At 47.0% G+C, this 19,643-nt stretch overlaps 1 protein-coding gene across 3 annotated transcripts in view; it reads left to right on the forward strand.

Moving 5' to 3' along the window:
* The window catches only part of LOC123763916 (VWFA and cache domain-containing protein 1), a 135,750-nt gene that overhangs the window by 81,712 nt on the left and 34,395 nt on the right, over positions 1–19,643 (forward strand). For all 3 annotated transcript variants that reach the window (XM_069330179.1, XM_069330180.1, XM_069330181.1), the window contains exons 14-16: positions 2,139–2,340; positions 15,489–15,732; positions 19,009–19,198. In XM_069330179.1, coding sequence (XP_069186280.1) covers positions 2,139–2,340; positions 15,489–15,732; positions 19,009–19,198 — 636 coding nt within the window. The remainder of the gene's footprint in view (positions 1–2,138; positions 2,341–15,488; positions 15,733–19,008; positions 19,199–19,643) is intronic.

Raw genomic sequence — 19,643 nt, forward strand, 5'->3', positions numbered from 1 at the left:
CGTTTATAGTGGATGTCTCCTCTGCCCTGTTTCGTACGCTTTCTTATGCTGTGTTTCACCTCTGGCCTGCTCTTGTGCCACCCGAGTCATCCTGGTCCTTGGATTCGGTGCTCTTCTGTCTTTCTTCTCCTCGGTTTGTGGTGGCCCCTTTGTTTCAGGATTTTCCGAAGCTCTGTTTTTGTTGGCGTTGGCCACTGGAGGTCGGGTCGGGGAGCTTCATGCTCTCCTCTGGAGCTGGAGTTTCTGCTCTCTTGGTTCTGGTGGTCAGTTTTATTTGTTTGCTGCCCTCTCCTTCTTTTCTGGCGAAGGACGAGGTGGCTGCTCTTTGGTGGGGTCCTTCGGTCTTTGTTGTTTGGTTGGTCAGGCCAGGGGTGCATCTTGTGTAGTATCCTCTTCCGGCTCTTGGCCTTTCTCAGCGAGCTTCGACTCCGGAAGTCTGGGGGTCACAGTTTGGGGGTATCCGGGTTCCCTCGTTCCTTATTCCTGGACTCGGGTCTCCCAGGTCCTCCTCAGGGTTCTTAAGCCTAGCCAGCCTGCGGTCTATTCTTGTGCCCGTGAAGTTAGGAGCTTTGTTGCTATTGTGACCACATTTGGCTACATGTCCTGGGGCTGTTATTTGGGCTCGGGGTTTTGGGGGTCGGACAGGGTCCTGGCCGTCTGCTTTGGTGCATGTGTGCTCCTGTGTTGCATTGGGTTGCAGGTTGCGGCCAGTTGTTTTGACTTCCCAGTGAGGAGTTTGTGGCGGCCGCCTCCTGGGTAGGTCCCTTTTTTTTTATTATCTGTGGGTATGAAGCTCCAGGGAACTGTAGGGGCTCCCCACAGAAAACCAGTGTTGAATGTCATGAAACATCATTTTCTGGGTGAGCCCCGGAAGCTCCCTGGCAACCCTCTCTTCCACTGGTCGGCGGTTTTTCGCGTTGTTTGAGGCTTAGCTTCTGAACTGGAATGCTATGTAGCCGACGCTGTGAGGGCCTGCGTCACACTCGCATGGACGAGCAGTACGGCAGTAGAGTGTGACATTTGCTTGTTTGCTTGTTTCCTTGGGATTGAAGTGAGTTCTACCTCTCTGTTAGGTTTTTGTTGTTAGTTTCTTACCATGTGGGGTTTGTTTTGTTATGCCTACCTTTCTGGGTACCTAACCCCGGTCGATGGCAGATATGGAAAACCCTCAACCACAGGTGGGTTTTCCAGGGTCATTGCTCCCCTGAAACCTCTCTGAAGGAGCCAGGTTCTGGCACTGGTCCCTGGTAGGTCAGAACTCCATAGCTAATGTCCTGGTCTGATATAACATACATTAGCCCAATAAGCTCCAGGGAGCCTTCAGGGAGCCTCCAGGGCTCACCCAGAAAATGGCGTTTCATTACATTCTGCACTGTTTTTTTAATGTAGGATTGAAGGAAAACAAAATAAATATTGGTGGATGAAGAAAAATACTGATGATTGGTCGCAAACTTTTTATTTTGTGTAATTATTTTGGAGTGAAATGATACCACATGAACAAATCCACAAGGCCCGTGACGAGGATTCAAACCTGCGTCCGTGAGCATCCTAGACGCTACCTTAATCGACTGAGCTACGACATGGAGAAGAATTGCAACCAGAAATTCTACTGAATTTACTTGGATCCTGTAGCCTCTCTGAGACACAAACCAGGGTTTTACACAACTCCCCCCCTGCACTCAAGCTATGTCAATAGGCCATTCTACCTCTTCACCCTTACTTCATTACACGGACGCTCACTTCATTACATGGACGCTCACTTCATTACACGGATGCTCACGGACTCAGGTTCAAATCCTCGTCATGGCCCTTGTGGATTTGTTCATTTGATACATCACGCTATTGTGATTTCTGTGTGTGTGATACCACATGCTCTAAAATTCTTCTAATTAATGATTTTTGTGTATAACAGCAAAGTATATAATTTTATTAGGTAATACTTTCCAGAGAGATGCCAATGCTTGGTGCGGTAATTATAGGGATTTATAAGCAAAACCCAATTTACCTAATTTTCTATAGTGAAAAATGTCATGACTTATTCTGCATTCACCCCAAAATTAACCAAGATAGTCAAAAGGCATAAGCTGTTGTCTAAGAGTTAAAAGGTATACAAACTACTAAACTTTGTATGTTTTCAGGATGAGTTACATTACTGGTGGTGTCGTTCCCTAACATGTGGGTGGGTGTTTGTGGTGGCTTGGCTTGATGCTGATTTGCCACACAAAAGATTAAGTAGGAATGTCCGTCCACTTCCACCAACAGCGCTCTTCCACCGTCTTGATCTACTGTCACCAAGTGAAGCACGTGTTTGTCGTCATTTTAATCAGATGGCAACACTAGGTGGGGATTAACATTAAATGGCTAGGAATTCTTGCAGGCTTGATATTCTCGTGTTATTAATGTTTAAGCTTAAAAGTGATATGAATTTTAGATGCTTTTGAGTTAACTGGTTAAATAATAATATTATTGTGAAGGAGTACTGTATTCTGATTGAAATAATCTGGTCTTGTATTAAGGCTGATTCTCAGTTAAGGTAAGATTGTCAATCCTTCGGCAGTTAAAGTAATTTTTTGTTTCCAAGTAAAATATATGATAGACTTAATAACTTTTGAAATAAGCTCTGATATGATTTGAAAGAATGTTTATATAATGGCACTACAGTCTTGTTTGAAGATGCAACTTTTTTTTGGGAGGAGCTCCGTCGGCTCCTCGGAGCTATCAAGGCTAATATGCTAATGTCAGACTTTGGCATCAGTCATGTGTATGAAGTTCTTTGGGCCTACCGGAGACCACGAGCCAGAATCTGGCCCCCTCAGAGAGGCACAAGGAGCAATGGCCTATAGAAACCCCCCATGTGGTTGGAAGCATTCTATGTCTGCCATCGACCGAGTCAGGCACCCAGAAAGGTAAGTGCCCCGAAACAAACCCCCTATTTTGGAGAAAATTGCAACAAAAAGCTAGTGGACAGATCTCCCCAAACAGAAATGAGCAAACGAGCATGACGTCACACGTCGCCACGCTGCTGTCTGCACAGTTCCCCCCCCCCCCCCCCTCCCACGTCAGCAATCCAAACCCTAGTTCTGAGTCTGATGCTATAGGCAGAGGTCGTGTACATTGGCTCCAATGATTGTTGCAGCACTTTGCCTTGTGTGTGGTGGCTGTCAGTCAAGGTTGTCTTGTTCTTTCTTTCTTGGGTGTTCCAGGACCGTCGTCTTATGCCGAATACTGTCTCCTCCTGTCGTGCGACGCTGGTGGGACTGCTGCAGCTAGCTTTCGATATTGATGTTACTTCTGCGCCGTTTCTCAAGCTATCTTGTGCATTGTTTCACCTCTGGCCTGCTCATGCGCTGCTTGAGCCTTCCTGATCACTTGACAAGGTGCTCTCTTATCTCTCTTCTCCTCAGTTTGCAGTGGCCCCTTTGGTTCAGGACTGTTTCTCTCTGGCTCTTTTCTTGTTGGCATTGGCTTCTGGGGGTTGGGTCGGGAAGCATCATGCTCTCCTCCGACACAGTGGTTTCTGCTCATTTGGTCCTGGCGGTAGGTTTGTTCGTTTGCAGTTGTCTCCTTCTTTTCCGGTGAAGAATGAAACTGCTGCTTTCAGAGGAGGTCCTTGGGTTTTGATGTTTCGTTCGTCAGGCCGGGGGTGCATCATGTGTGGTGTCCGGTTGCAGCTCTAAACTATTATTTGTGCGCCACGGGCTCTGTGGCCGGGGATGCGCTCTGGGTTGATTTGGTTCCACTTCTTCCCTGTTTCAGGGTTCGTGTCTCCCAGGTCGTCCGCAGGGTTATTCAGTCTAGCCAGCCTGCAGTGTATCCCCGTGCCTATGACGTTCATAAGTTTGCTGCTCCTGCTGCTGTTTTTGATAATATGTCCTGGGTTGACATTCAGGCGCAGAGTTTTTGGAGATCGAACAGGGTCCTGGCTGTGTGTTACTTGGTGAACGTTCCTAGGCCTAGTCGGGCCTGTGTCACTTTTGGTCGGCAGTTGGAGCCAATTGTCTCAACTTCGAGTTGAGGAGTGAGCAGCAACCCCCTCCCGGGTAAGTCCCTCTGGTTTTCATCTTTAGATAAGTAGCTTCAGGGAGCCAACGGGGCTTCCCCCAGAAAACCGACGTTGAATGTAATGAAACAGCAATTTCTGGGTGAGACCCGGAGGCACCCCGCAACCCTCTTTTCCGGTCGGAGGTTTTTCGCGTGTTTTGATATCCAGCCTCAGAACTGGGGTGTGGATGGCTGGCGTGGGTGTCTGGGGCTCCCCCTTTTTCTCTCCTGGGGTTGGGGGGAGCTGCACAGACAGTGGTGCGAGCATAACGTGTGACGTTATGCTCGTTTCTGTTTGGGAAGTTCTGTCCACTAGTTTGGCTTTTTGTATAAATTTTCACCAGTTTAATTGTTTTGGGGGTTTGTTTTGGGGAGCTTACCTTTCTGGGTAAGCTACCTGACCTGGTTGATGGCAGACATCGAATGCTTCCAACCACACGGGGGGGTTTCTATAGGCCATTGCTCCTCATGCCTTTATGAGGGGAGCCAGGTCCTGGCTTGTGGTGCCCAGTAGGCCCCCAGAACTCCATACACATGACTGATGCCAAAGTCTGACATTAGCATATCAGCCTGGATAGCTCCGGGGATCCTCCGGGTCTCACCCAGAAAATGGCGTTTCATTACATTCAACGCTAGTTTTTTGAGATATTAGCCAAAATATTTTGGTGACTGAAGTTTTTACTTGGTTCAAGAGATTCGCCATCTCCTTTGTTGGTCATCCAAGAAGTTATATTGCCCTCCTTTTCAAGAGATTTTTATAAGTATGAATGTGCTTGTTATAGTGTGTATAATATTCCCACCTTTCTATGTAATATCATGTCTTCAAACTATTTTCAATTTTAGTTGCATTATTTACCAGTGTCGTGTCTTGCCCTGCGGTTCTCAGAGCAATAATCCAGTGTTAGGTTGCCCCCCTGCTTACACTAGATTAGCATAGTTCAGTATTAAAATGCTTTTAAGGATATCTTTTTTAAAAGTTCAGTACAGGAATATTCTATATGCAGTAATATAAGTCACTAAGGTTGAAGAATAATGATTGGACACTGCCACTCTTTTGTGTGTAAGGTTGCCCAATCTACTCATGTCTGGTCCAGCATTAACCCCTCATAATCAGCTTTGTGAAAATGTGGGACTGAAATATTTGTATGTCCTGACATGTTAAAAAGTTTTAACCTGTTGTTTTTGTTTATGCATCTTGCATATTTGTGCATATAAAACTGATAATACATTTGAAGACTTTCTGATGCTTTCGTTGGCTTAAGTTTTCTGCCACTCATTAGGTGACAGTTATATCTGGCCAGGAGTGGCTATCAACTGCCACTGGCCAACAACTGGTGACCTTATCCCACTGGTACTCAGAAGAGGGGCAGTTATTTCATACTCTTCCCAAATGCTTGAATGTTGATTTGCAGCAAAGAAAGTTATTCAACTATTGTATGCATAATGCAGTCATTGTGATATACTGCATGAGACTTAACTAAGGTTATGACATTCAAATCAACTTGAGAAATTGTATGCATTATTTTTACTTCATATTTTGTATTCTCTTTTTTTGGATGCAGTAGTAATTTATTCAAAACCTTGATCATCAATTATTTTTTAATGTTTGAACTCATTATAATATGTATCTCACTAACTTTCTGTTCCCTTTCATTGAATATGCTTCTCATTATTTTGTATGCTCTTTTATTAAAGCATTGCTTTAACACTTGAGTAGAAACAAAACTCATAATCATATATTTCCATATAGATGTTGCTGTTATTTTAGTAGTGACATATTTTCTGGGGGTGGCCCCGTTGACTCCCAGGAGCTATCCAGGAACCAGATTCACGAAACAGTTACACAAGCACTTAAGAACCTGTATATCTTTTCTTAGTCTTTGGCAGCTTTGTTTACAATTATTAAACAGTTAATGAGCTCCGAAGCACCAGGGGACTGTTTATAACAATAACAACAGTTGATTGGGAAGTTTTCATACTTGTAATCTGTTTAATAAATGTAACCAAAGCCGTCAAAGCTTGAGGAAAGATACCCACATACCCACCACAGCCCGGTTGGTCCGGCACTCCTTGAAGGAAACAATCTAGTTTCCTCTCGATGCCCCAGGGATCCTGGGGATGCCCCAGACCCTTGCGCTGGTGATCCACCCTTCAGTTCTTGGCTGATGTGTTACTGGCAAGATCGTGGGCCTGGTTTGGGGACTCACAGGGCTGGGGAGAAGTTGACCTGGGGGGCCTTAGCCCCCCTTTGATTCCACTTGGGATTTGGTGCCCTCTTTATGGGGCTTGTTGTTGCAAGAGGAGTTTTTATTAATCCTCTTCCCTGTATGAGTATTTCTTGGGGTAGGCTTCTCCCCAGGTTCCCTTGGGTTCCTTGACTCCTTCTTTCCAGAGGTTTTCTACCTCTTGAATCTTGCCAACGGATATTTGGGAGGCTCTTGTGGCTTACTTCCTGCGAGACCGGGATTTTGCCTCTGTCACTGATGCGTCGTCATTTGAGTTCAGTTCTTCTCTCCCGTATTGGGTGCGTTTGGAGGTTCCGGAGTCATCCTGGCTGGCAGACTGCCCTTTTGTTTCACTGGGGGCATGGCATGGGTTTTGTTGGACTTGCACACTTGAGTGTCGGATGGCAGTTACCATTCTGCATGTTTACTTTGGGGGCAAGTTTGAGCACCTTAACACTTTCCTGTCCCCACCGTGCACTTCCTAGACTATCTCAAGGTGCGCCATGCGTTGGCCGTGAGCACCCGACCAGACTCAAATATGTATACTCTTTCAAGTTTTCTCACCTCAATTTTCGTCTTACGGTGTTAATTTTGGTATCTTTTTGTTTGCAATAGAATTCCCTGTAGGGATATATACATAGGAAGTCCAATAGCCCGGCGTGCCATCTGCACTAAACTCACAAATCGGCCGAGGAAAACCCTGTGAGCGTGCAACACCACCAAAATGTCTACCCATTGTGGGATTCTCACCTTAATTCTCGTCCTACGTCGCTCAATATGGTATCAATTTGTTCACTATATATGAATATACCTCCTGTAGGGAATTCTAAAGTCCAAAATTCCTCCCTGTCCCCAGTACATGGGATGCGTATTAGCAAGTCTGATTCATCCGGGGTTCAGGGACTGGTTAATTTTTGTGGTGGGGCGGCACCACGCTTACTGCTTTCGTTGTTTTCCTTTTGGTTTGAATCTGGCACCTCGTGTTTTCACGTGTCTTACCTGGGTTGTGGTGACCCATCTGTGTGTAGCTAGGGTTTGGGTTCTGGCCTACCTCGATGATTGGTTGGTGTGGGCTCCCAGCCGGTCTGCATGTCTGCTCGTCAGGGGTGTGGTTCTTTCCCCCTCCTGCCAGGTTCGGGTTTCTGGTAAACTGGAGGAAGTCCCATCTGGTTCTGTTCCAGGTTCGGACCTGGCTGGGTCTCGTGTGGAACACTTGGACTGCTTCCTTGTCTCTCCTTCTGGAGTCATTGCTGCGGCTGCAGTCCCACTTTCATTTGTTTCATGGAGGTTCCTGGGTCACTCGGTGGTTGCTCGCACAGTGGTGTGGGAGTCTGAACTTCTCCGTGCTGGTTTACCCACCGGGTCGGGTCTGGCTTTGGCATCTGTTCTGGTTCCTTCAGGGCCCTCTCTTCCGCCTCTCTCGCAATCGTTGGGTTTGGCCTCCAGGGACCTTGTGTCGGTTGCTGTGTCGCTGGTTTTCTCTTTGGGGTTTTCGGGGTTCAGTGCCTTGGCGCCTACCTGAGCTCAAGCTCAATGTGTTCACGGATGCCCTGTCTCTCGGCTGGGGCTTTGTTTCCAATGCTCACCAGGCCGGCCAGGGGTAGTGGGCTCCATCCTTCCATCATGCTTACAGAGTGGTGTAGGAGTTCGTGGCAGTTTAGATGTCACTTCAGAAGGTTTGGGTCATTTGGGGTTCCACGATCCGGCTCCATTCGGACTGCTCGCCGGTGGTTCATTGTCTGAACCGCAGGTTTTTTCGGTTCCTGGCGGGTGTTCCTGGCTCTTTGGGGCTGGTCACTTCGAGTAACTCATCTGCTGGATTCTCAAGGTTTGACTTTCAGTGCGGTTCATATCCAAGGTGTTTCCAACGTCCTGCCGGATGGCCTGTCTCAGTTCGTTCCCCTACTCATGGAATGGATGGTTGACGCCAACTCTTTCAGTTGGCTCTGCCAGAGGTGGACTTCTTTGCGTCGGCTTGGACTCTGCATTTCCTGATATATATGTGGCGCCCTTCCCCGACTTCGATGGCATCGCGTTGGATGCCTTTTGCCAGGACTGGTCGAGGTGGGGTTACCTGTACCTCTTTCCCCTGGTCTTGGTTCAGGGTTCTGGCTCAGTTGGAGACTTACCAGGGAATAGTAGTCCTGTTGGCCTCTTGGTGGCTGTACCAGCCTTGGTTTCAGGTACTGCTTGCTCAGTGTCCAAACCCGAGATGTTTTCTGGGGGGAGCCCCTTCGGCTCCCCGGAGCTTATTAGGCTGATATGCTAATGTCAGACTTTGGCATCAGTCATGTGTATGGAGTTCTATGGGCCTACCAGGGACCACGAGCCAGAACCTGGCCCCCTCAGAAGAGGCAAGGGGGAGCAATGGCCTATAGAAACCCCCGTGTGGTTGGAATCATTCTATGTCTGCCATCGACTGGTTTAGGCACCCAGAAAGGTAAGCATCCCAAAACAAACCTCTATTCTGGTGAAAATTGCTACCACACGCCCATCAAGTTGATAGAAATCCCCTAAAATAAACGAGCAAACAATCACGACGTTACACGTCGCCGCGCTGCTGTCCGCGCAGCTCCCCCCTCCCCGAGAGGGGGAAGGGGGAGCCCCAGACCCATCGTGCCAGCTATCCACCCCAAGTTCTAAGGCTGATGCTAAAGGCTGAGGTCATGTGCTCAGGCTCTGGTGGTTGTTTCAGCACTGTACCTAGAGTGTAGTGTCTGTCTTCTAGGTGGTGCGTGAGCCGGGAGTGTTTCTTCGCTACTCCGGCTGCATGCGCCTAGGGTTTCCTTCCCTAGGTGCCCTGTAAGTACTGCCCTTGGGGCTTGGGGTTCCCTTCCACAAGTTCCTTGGGTTCTGCCCCTGCTTGCTGTTTACTGCTTGGTTTTCGGCCGCCCTTTGTGTGCTCGGGTATTCTGTCTCCCTTGTTCGCCTTGGGGTAGGGGGCAGTTTGCATTGGCGGGGCGCTGGGTACTGCGCAGCTAGTTTTCACCTATCAAAGCGGCCGGCTCTGTTCCGCCTGGGTACGCTGTCCTCTTGCGGGGTTTTCTTTTTCTTTTTCTTTTCTGCCTGGTGGGGGGGGGGGGGTCTGCCTTTGTTCTTGTCCCCTGTGTACTGAGTACTCCTCCTTCTTCCGGTGGTTCTCCCCTGCTAGGTCCCCGTGAGTGTACACGTCCTGGGGGTTCAGTTCTTAGAAGGTTGTTTTGTAGTTTTGGGTGCCGGTTAGCAGTACCCTGTCTGGGTTTACCTGAGCTCGAGTCCTCTTCAAGTAAACGCTCAGGACCCTGGGAATCCCCACAGGGACGCGTGGGTGTGATGGATGTGATCCCGGGGGTCCCCCCCTCACTTTGTGCGAGTTCGAGGGTTGCTCTGTCCCCTTGTCTCAGGGTGACTCTCACTGTTTTGCCTCCGTCTGCTGCCTGTGGGGTAGGTGGCATCTTCAGCCCAAAGCCCTGCGAGTTTCGTTGCTTGTTTGTGGCTTGCATACCCAGTCTTATGCTGACTATGTGGGTGCAGGCAGCATGAGCGTTGCGCATTGTGTTTCGGTTTGGCAACGCTCTAGGTTATTTGCTCCCCGGAAGCCCAGAGGCTGCCCTGTTTTGGTGATGTGACTTGGGGGTGTTGGTTGCTTCGGTTTCTTTCCACGCCTCCTTGTCTTCATCCCCCTCCCCATTTCCTACCTGCATCCAGGTCCTTTCCTTCTGTGTGTTCGGGGTCAGGGCGGGGCTTCGATGGTTTTGAGACTCGGGTGGTCTCAGGGAATTCTCCTTCTGGAGTAATGACGGGGGCATTCGAGCCTGTTCCTCCAGCCATGTTGTATGAGTCTGCCAGTGGGCTCCCTTCCTTGGTATTTTTCGTGGCTGCCCCAGTTTTTCTTGAGGCCGGGGCATTGGTCCATGCCGGGGTTGTTCTACCCTTCGAGCGGGGCTTGCGGTTACGGGGAGTGGGGTTTTTTCCTTCCCCCCCCTCTTTGAACGAGTTGTTGGGCGTCGGCCCCTCCCCAGGCTCGGTTCCTTATTCCTTGAGTCCATTGGTTCTGTCCTGTTCGTGGGTGCTCTTTGCAGTTTTTTCACCCCTTTTCTTGGGACGGGACTTCCCTGTCATGTTCCCCTTTTCTTTTCTTTTTTCTTGGGGGTTCTGCATGACTTTTGGTCTCGGGTGCGACTGCGCTTTTATGAGCCTTCGTGGTTTCTGCTTGCTTGTGGGTGTTCTCGTAGGTTCAGGGAAGGTTTTAGCTACTTCCCATATTATTGGAACGTCTGGCATCTTTCGGTGTGGCTTCCCTCCGGTCTTTTCTGGGCTTGTTGGTCCCCTTCCGGGTTTATTTTTTGTTTTCGGTCCTGTCTCGCTCTTTTGTTCCTGTGTTTTTCTTCGTCCTTGGTCTCGGCACTGTTCATTTTCTTTACATACTCCTTGTCCGGGGTGCCAGTTTGGGCTACTTGTAGCCCAATTGGGTTGCTGGTTCATTCCATGTCTTCCTTACATTCACCAGATATGTATGTCGCTGCTTCCTATTTTCGCTCCTGTTCCCTGTGCGCTGGGCTGTTTCTGCTCCTGCGCCCATCCCACGGGTCACGGGCTGTTTGGGCTACTTTTACAGTAGTCCTTTTGGGCGCCTTCCTGCCGAGCGGGTTGTGGGCGTGCGCCGTGGGAGTTTGTTTCTGTCTGGGCGGTGTGCAAGAGTGCTCATGTTTTGCATCCTTTTCTCTCAGGGGCTTCGCCTCTCGTTCTTCTCGCTTCTCCAGTTTGTGCCCCGTAGCTACTTGGGTGTTCTGGGTTGCGCGTTTTCTTCCTGGGACCTTCTGTGTTTGTCTGTGTTACTTGTTATGATTGTCTTCTCTGGGTCACTCATTCCTTGCCTGCCTTGAAGTACCTGGCTTAGCCCTTCCAGGCTCGTTGGCTTCTCTGTACTTCCCTGGTTGTCCTCACCTCGTTGTGCTTGAGGGGTTGAGCTTTTCGCTCTTTCGTCCTGCTCGTCTGTCGCTCACCTGCCATATGCGTGGCTTCTGTGCTTACCTTGTTGTGCTCGCCTCGTTGTGTTTACGGGAGTTGAGCTCGGGGTTTTTGGTCTCTCTCTCGCCTGTCGTTCGACTTCTGTACGGCTTCCTGAGCCTGCTGGGCTCTTTCGTCTCTCCACTTGATGCTGTGTGGGGGGTTGGCCTCCAGCTCATCCCTTCTTCCTGCTTTCCATTTGTCTCCTCCTCTGGACACTAGTCCTTTGTGGTCTCTCCTGCTCCTTGGGCATCCGTTCCTCCTGTGTCCCCTGGGACATCTTTATCTACCCTCTCCTTCCTCTGAGGGGTCTTGCTTGTGGTGGTGTTGTCCCCTCTGGTTCTTGTGTCTCCCAGTGTCGTGCTGCTTCCTTCCCATCGTCTGCTTGATGCCTGCTTGATGGGGTTTTGGGAGTTCTTCTCCCCAAGCCTGGCTCGTGGTTGGGCTTGGCTTGTGGGAGTTGGTCCACCAGGCTGTTGCTTGGAGCAGCCCGTGGGCCCGCGTACCCACCACAGCCTGGTTGGTACGGCACTCCTTGGAAACAACTTTCTAGCTTTCTCTTGAGGATGTCCATGGTTGCATCGGCAGTTGTTGCTGCTGTGCCTTTTGGCTCTAATTGCCAGGTTTGGTTTTCTGGTTCCTGGCTTTTCCTGCCTGTTGGCTTTTCTGCGTCTCACGGGTTCCCTTTCCTAGAGGCAAAGTCGGGGCCGTGGTCTCAGACCTCCTGGTGAGCTCGCTGGTGTTGGGACGTTTTTGTCTGGCAAGCGTTCCACCTCCTTCTTTGCATGCTCGGTTTTCCCGCTCTTCCTGCTCGGTGGTCGCACCCGAGATCTTCCCACGGCTCCGCCTCTTCTCGGCTCGTTTGGTCCATGGTGGGGCTGGTTCGGCTCTGCCTCAGGTCTCTCACTTTCTGTTGGTCAGGTGGCTTCGTTGATGGTGTCCCACCTGCGTTCTTCTTCTTGGCGGCAGTGTGGGGTTTTTTGGCGGTCCTTCCTTTTTCCTTCTGTCCTTTCTTCAGTTCTGTGTTTAGTTGGCGTGGTCTTGTCCTTCCCTTTTTGGGGGTTCAGGGCCGTCATTTTGCCACATACTGTCGCCTCGTATCGTGTGGTGCTGGCGGAGCCGCTTCAGCTTGCTTTCGATATTCAGGTTACTTCTGCTCTGTTAAAATGCTTCCTCGGGCGTTGTTTCACCTCCGGCCTGCTCATGCGCCGCCTGAGCGGTCCTGGTCATTGGACAGAGTGCTCTTATCTTCTCCTCCTCAGTTTGTTGTGGCCCCTTCGGTTCTGGTTTGTTTCTCCTAGGCTCTTTTTCTGTTGGCCTTGGCCTCTGGAGGTTGGGTTGGTGAGCTTCTTGCTCTCCTTCAGCGCAGGAGTTTTCTGCTCCTTCGGTCATGGCGATGGGGTTGTTCGTTGCAGCAGTCTCCTTCTTTTTGGCGGGGAATGAGAAGGCTGCTTTCTGGAGGGGTCCTTGGGTAGTTGATGCTTGGTTGTTTTGGACGGGGGTGCATCATGGCTGGTGTCCGGTGGTGGCCCTCCACCGTATATTGCGCCCCCGGCTTCTGTGTCCTGGGTCACGCTTTGGGTTGATCCAGTTTCCCTCCGAACCTGTGTGCGGGTGCGGATCTCCCAGGTCGTCCGCAGGATTATTATGGCTAGCTGGCCTGCGGTCTCTCCCCGTGTCCATGTTCGCACATTTGCTGCTCTTCCCACTGTTTTTGGCAACATGTCCTGGGCTGTCATTCGGGCGTGGGGTTTTTGACGGTCGAGCAGGGTCCTGGCTGCTCGTTATCTCATGCACGTTCCTGGGCCTAGTCGGGCCTGTGTCGCTTTGGATCGGCAGTTGCAGCTGTTTGTCTCGACTTAGAGTTGAGGGGTGAGCGGCGACCGCCTCCCGGGTAAGTCCCTCTACTTTCCTCTGAGGGGAGTTAGCTCCGGGGAGGCAAAGGGGCTCCCCCCAGAAAACCAGCATTGAATGTAATGAAACGCCATTTTCTGGGTGAGTCCCGGAGGCTCCCTGGCTTCCCTCCCTCCCTCCTGTCGGCAGTTTTTCACATTTTTTGACATTCAACCTCAGAACTGGGGATGAATAGCTGGCACGATGGGTCTGGGGCTCCCCCTTTCCCCTCCCAGGGAGAGGAGAGCTGCGCGGACAGCGGCGCGGTGACGTGTGACATCATGATTGTTTGCTCGTTTATTTTAGGGGAATTCTGTCCACTTCTTCAGCTTGTGGTAGCAGTTTTCACCAGAATAGGGGTTTGTTTTGGGACGCTTACCTTTCTGGGTGCCTGATCTGGTCGATGGCAGACATAGAATGCTTCCAACCACATGGGGGTTTCTACAGGCCATTGCTACCCTTACCTCTTCTGAGGGGGGGCCAGATTCTGGCTTGTGGTCCCCGATAGGCTCATAGAACTCCATACACATGACTGATGCCAAAGTCTGACATTAGCATATCAGCTTAGTAAGCTCCGGGGAGCCTCCAGGACTTGCCCAGAAAATGGCGTTTCATTACATTCAATGCTGGTTTTTTGGCACTGCCTCTTTCAGCAGATCTGATCAGCGAGGTACATAGCTGGTTTGGTCTACTCCTCCGCTCATCACATCTGGTCTTTTTGACCCAGGTATATCACCACTTGCATGGTGATCAGGTGACTTCGTTAATGGTGGTGATGGTATCCCACCTGCGAGCTTCGTCTTGGTGACAGTACGAAGTTTCCTGTCGTTCTTTTTGCCATTTTTTTGTATCTTTGTAGGCTGTCTTCTATATTTGATCATGTTGTCTTGTCTTTTCTTGACTTTTTCAGGACTGTCATTTGATGATGAATACTGTGGCCTCGTATCATGCGACGCTGGTGGAGCCGCATCGGGGTGGATATTACTTTCGCTTCGTTCCGTAAGCTTTTTTGTGCTTTATTTCACCTCTGGCCTGCCCAAGATTGGGCAGATTGTTTCTACCGGTTCAAGATTGTTTTTCAAAGCTCTTTTTCGGTTGGCATTGGATTCTGGGGGTCAGGTTGGTGAGCTTCATGCTCTCCTCCGGCATAAGGGTTTCTGCTCCTTTGGACTTGGTGGTTGGTTTGTTCGGTTGCAGCCATCTCCTTTTCTGGTGAAGGGCGAGATGGTGGCTTTCCAGAGGGGCTTTGAGTCATTGATGCTTGGTTAGTCAGGTTGGGGGTGGTAGACATCATGTGTTGTGTTTGGTTGCAGCGCTGCCGTTATTTGCGCACCTCGGCTTCTGTGGCCGGGGATGCACTTTGAGTTGATCCAATTTCCCTCATTTCCTGTTTCAGGGTTTGGGTCTCCCAAGTTGTTCGCAGGGTTATTAAGTCTAGCCAGCCTGTGGTTTATCCTTGTGCCCATGACGTTTGTAAGTTTACTGCTTTGGCTGCCATCTTCGGCAACATGTCTTGGGCTGACATTCGGCGCAGGAATTTTGGAGGTCGAACAGGGTCCTGGCTGCTCATTATTTGATGAACATTCCTATCCCTGGTCGTTTATGTGTGGTTTTGGGTTGCAGGTTGCAGCCAGTTGTCTCGACTTCAAGTTGAGGCGCAAGTGGCAGCCGCCTCTCGGGTAAGTCCCTCTTTTACTTATCTTTACTTAGGTAGCTTCAGGAAGCTGAAGGGGCTCCCCACAGAAAACCAGCATTGAATGTAATGAAACACCATTTTCTGGGTGAGCCCCGGATGCTCCCTTGACCCTCCCGCCCTCCCTCCGGTAGACGGTTTTCTCATTGTTTTGATGCTCAGTCTCCGAACTGGAGGTTTTGAGTAGCAATCATAAGGGGTCTGGGGCTCCTCCTCCCGGGGGTGGGAAAGGGTGTGCGGACAGGTGGCGCGGCGGCTGGGTGTGATGTTTGCTTGTTCTTTAGGTTGGGGGAGTTCTGCCTCTCTTTTCGGCCTTTGGATGCAATTCTCTTACCATGTGGGGTCTGTTTTGTTTTGCTTACCTTTCTGGGGTGCTAACCCTGGTCGATGGCAGACATGGAATGCTCCCAAGTACAAGGAGGTTTCCATAGGCCATTGCTTCCTTTGCCTCTTTGAGGAGACCAGGTTGCAGCTTGTGGTCCCCTGTAGGCTGAAATCCAATTGACTGATGCCCCGGAATAATATATCACATAGCAGTCCAATAGCTCCAGGGAACCTCTGGGGCTCACAGAGAAAATGGCATTTCATTACATTCAATGCTGGTCTTTTTCTACTCCCACCTACATCCACTTAACCTTCCTTTACAGATGGCAGTACAGTCTTCCTTTCAGTTGGTTCATACGTGTCACCCTTGAGCCAGATAGCAAATGGACCGGAGACCTTAGGTGCTGTCCAGAGTATCACAGCATATCTAAGTGACAATACGCAGCTGATTGCTAATCCGGGCTTGAGATTGGGTGTGCGCACTGATGCAACTGCTCTCTATCAGATAACTGAATTGTGGAAAAAACAGTTTCATAATAGTGAACTGAGTAAATATATTGTTAGAAGGTATGTTGCTAGATGATATGTTGCTATATTTGCTTGAGTTGGCAATTGTTTATTTCATTACACTTAAACCCACATAAAATAAAACCGACAGAGCATTTAGACCTCTCACGCAAGTTAAAAATGCTTCACATTCCTTCAGTTTACGCACTGAATTTAATCAGTGTATAAAAGATAAATCATCAGGTACTGCTTTGCCTCTTATACATTAGATGGAGAAGACTTGGAAAGAATATGATATGCATGTGTATGGGTGAATGAGATATTATTTGCAGGAGTGTGAAGAATTAGATAAGCATAGTAAAAACTTTGAGTAGCGGACAGAACACTGGACACGTGATCCTGTGATCCCGGGTTCGATCCTGGGCGCTGGCGAGAAACAATGGGCAGAGTTTCTTTCACCCAGATGCTCCTGTTACCTAGCAGTAAATAGGTACTGGGAGTTAGTCAGCTGTCACGAGCTGCTTCCTGGGGGTGGAGGCCTGGTCGAGGACCGGGCCGCGGGGACTCTACAGCCTCGAAATCATCTCAAGATAAGATACTGTACTTGGAAATATGTGTGTGTGTATATATATATATATATATATATATATATATATATATATATATATATAATATATATATATATATATATATATATATATATATATATATAATATATATATATATATATATATATATATATATATATATATATATATATATATATATATATATATATATATATATATATATATATATATATATATATATATATATATATATATATATATATATATATATATATTTATTTATTTTATTAAATATGACCGAAAAAGTAAGATTAATAATTCTAACACGAATTTTCTCAATCTTTCGTACATTATGCTTCACTGTTGGAGGTAAATCAAAAATCACTTCTCCAAAATTCATTTTTATTTCTAGTCTGACGCGACACGGGCGCGTTTCGTAAAACTTATTACATTTTCAAAGACTTCACAAATACACAACTGATTAGAACTTACGTTTCCCTGATTTTATATCTACATTTGAGTGAGGTGGGAAGGGTGATGTGGCATTACATTTGAGTAAGGTGGGAAGGATGATGTGGCATTAGAGGATATTAATAGGGTATTAAAAGTATCAACACAAGACAGAACACGAAACAATGGATATTGAATAGAAGTGTTTGTAGAAAGCCATTTGAGCAGAGTTCCGTGCTGCGTTTCACTTACGAGACGGAAAAGGATGGGAAGCTGCCTTTTCTAGATGTAACAGTCATGGAAAAGGGCGGAGGTTTCCACACTGCAGTCTACACAAAGGAAACAAACATAGGAATGTGCCTAAATGCCAACAGCGACTGCCCTGACAGGTACAAGAGGAGTGTTGTTAACGCATACGTCGACCGTGCTCTCAGCCACAGCTCAGAATGGAAGCAAGTCGACGAAGAACTCTGTAGGGTAAGGCAGGTTCTAGTCAATAACGGCTTCTCCAATGGTTTCATCGAAGACATCATAAGAAGGAAAGTGAAAAGCCATGCAACCTCCGAAGAGACAACTAACACAACACCTATACCCCCTATTAGACTATTTTACAGGAACTTCTTTTCCACAGCTCATAAAACAGAGGAAAGGGTCCTGAAAGATATTGTTAATAGAAACGTTATCCCTACAGACAAAAATCAGAGGATACAACTGACGATTTACTATAAAACCAGAAAAACGGCCAGCCTACTCATGAGAAACTCTCCAGACACAAAACAGAACGCTTTAAAAGAGACTAACGTCGTCTATGCCTTCAAATGCCCACTTGGGGACTGTAAGCTCCAAAAAACCCAGTATATAGGCAAGACAACAACATCTCTTTCTAGGCGTTTAACGATGCATAAACAACAGGGCTCCATTAAGGAACATATAATCTCTTCCCATAACCAAACCATCGCCAGAGAAATCCTAGTAAACAACACAGAAATCATCGATAGATACAGCGATAGCAGGCGGCTCGACGTTTGCGAGGCACTACACATCAAGAAGTCAACACCAGCAATCAACAGCCAATTATTGCACAACTATATTCTACCCACCTCAAGACTCCGCTCCAATATAGAAGCATCAAGAAATATGGACCAATAGGCTTTCTACAAACACTTCTATTCAATATCCATTGTTTCGTGTTCTGTCTTGTGTTGATACTTTTAATACCCTATTAATATCCTCTAATGCCACATCATCCTTCCCACCTTACTCAAATGTAATGCCACATCACCCTTCCCACCTCACTCAAATGTAGATATAAAATCAGGGAAACGTAAGTTCTAATCAGTTGTGTATTTGTGAAGTCTTTGAAAATGTAATAAGTTTTACGAAACGCGCCCGTGTCGCGTCAGACTAGAAATAAAAATGAATTTTGGAGAAGTGATTTTTGATTTACCTCCAACAGTGAAGCATAATGTACGAAAGATTGAGAAAATTCGTGTTAGAATTATTAATCTTACTTTTTCGGTCATATTTAATAAAATATGTCTACAGGAAAGACTGCTACCAAAATATACTAATATATATATATATATATATATATATATATATATATATATATATATATATATATATATATATATATATATATATATATATATATATATATATAATATATATATATATATATATATATATATATATATTATATATATATTATATATATATATGCTAATCTAGGGCTTTCAACCTATTTCTTCTGTGCCCATGAGCTCTTGCAGTATTGGTTACATATCCACATAACCTTTGAGTTTCATTGACATCCCATTGAGAAAGATAAACAAGCTTGATTCATTCAACCAAAGGGTTTTATTGGATTAAATTTCCTTGTCACAAATTCATTCTTTGGCACAGTTGTTAATAGAGACATCTGTGTCCTCTTTGGCCGAGAGAGTTGTATGGTGTTTAAATATTGCATAGTGCAGAAAATCCCTAGTAGTCTGATATATTGATTGGAGAGACTGATTTTGATAGATTGTTTGCTAGGTGTCTCTACAACATGAATCTCTAATTGTGCCATTCCTTCACAGGAATGTTATTAAATGTTCATAAGATTATTCATTGTTGTTAATAGCATGGTTTAATGTCTTCCTATATCTTTAGTGAGTCTGTGCTATTATTAGTATTTTTTCTATACTGTATATATAATTCTCCCTATTTTGATTAGGTATTTTTAACTTAAATGTCATTTTACCATGGTGAGTCAGCAGTTGTATCTATATAAATAATATTTTATGTTAGGTAAAATTCTTTTTTAATATTACAGATATGCTGCTGCACCTTCGGGAGTCACACTAATGTATCCTGGAACTCTGCTGGACAGAACCTATGACCCACGCTCACAGGCTTGGTATCTTGGTGCTCTGTCTACGCCGGGGAAAGTGGTTGTTTCAGTACCGTATCTTGACCCCGGTGGGGCTGGCTACATAGTCACTGTCTCACACACAGTCTATCAGGTAGATATATATTGAAATTAGTATATAGTATGGCTCACTAACTGAAATTAGGAGTATCCAGGATGTAACTACCTAGAAATTACATGAAGGTAAGGTAATTGTCATGAGAGAGTACACGTATTAACCCATTTCGATTAAATAGATCTTGGAAAGGATACGCGGATAAGGATTTAGGATTAGATGGAGGTAAGGAATGGTACCCAACCCCCTTGTATGATCTGGGATTGAACGCCAACTTGCAAGAAGCGAGTCGGTCACTCTACCATTCAGTCCAAGTACAATAGTTGGGCAGAAAGTATATGAACTAATTAGTAAATTGCTTTCCAATTATAAATATTAATAGAAATAAGACTACCCTGTTTTTCTTATGCTCCTTGCCTATCATGAAGAAATGTTAGCTTCAATGCAGAAAAGTTGAGATAAGGTCATACGGGACGTTGCTCCA

The sequence above is a fragment of the Procambarus clarkii genome, chromosome 23, assembly GCF_040958095.1.
Source record: "Procambarus clarkii isolate CNS0578487 chromosome 23, FALCON_Pclarkii_2.0, whole genome shotgun sequence".
Classification (NCBI taxonomy): domain Eukaryota; kingdom Metazoa; phylum Arthropoda; class Malacostraca; order Decapoda; family Cambaridae; genus Procambarus; species Procambarus clarkii.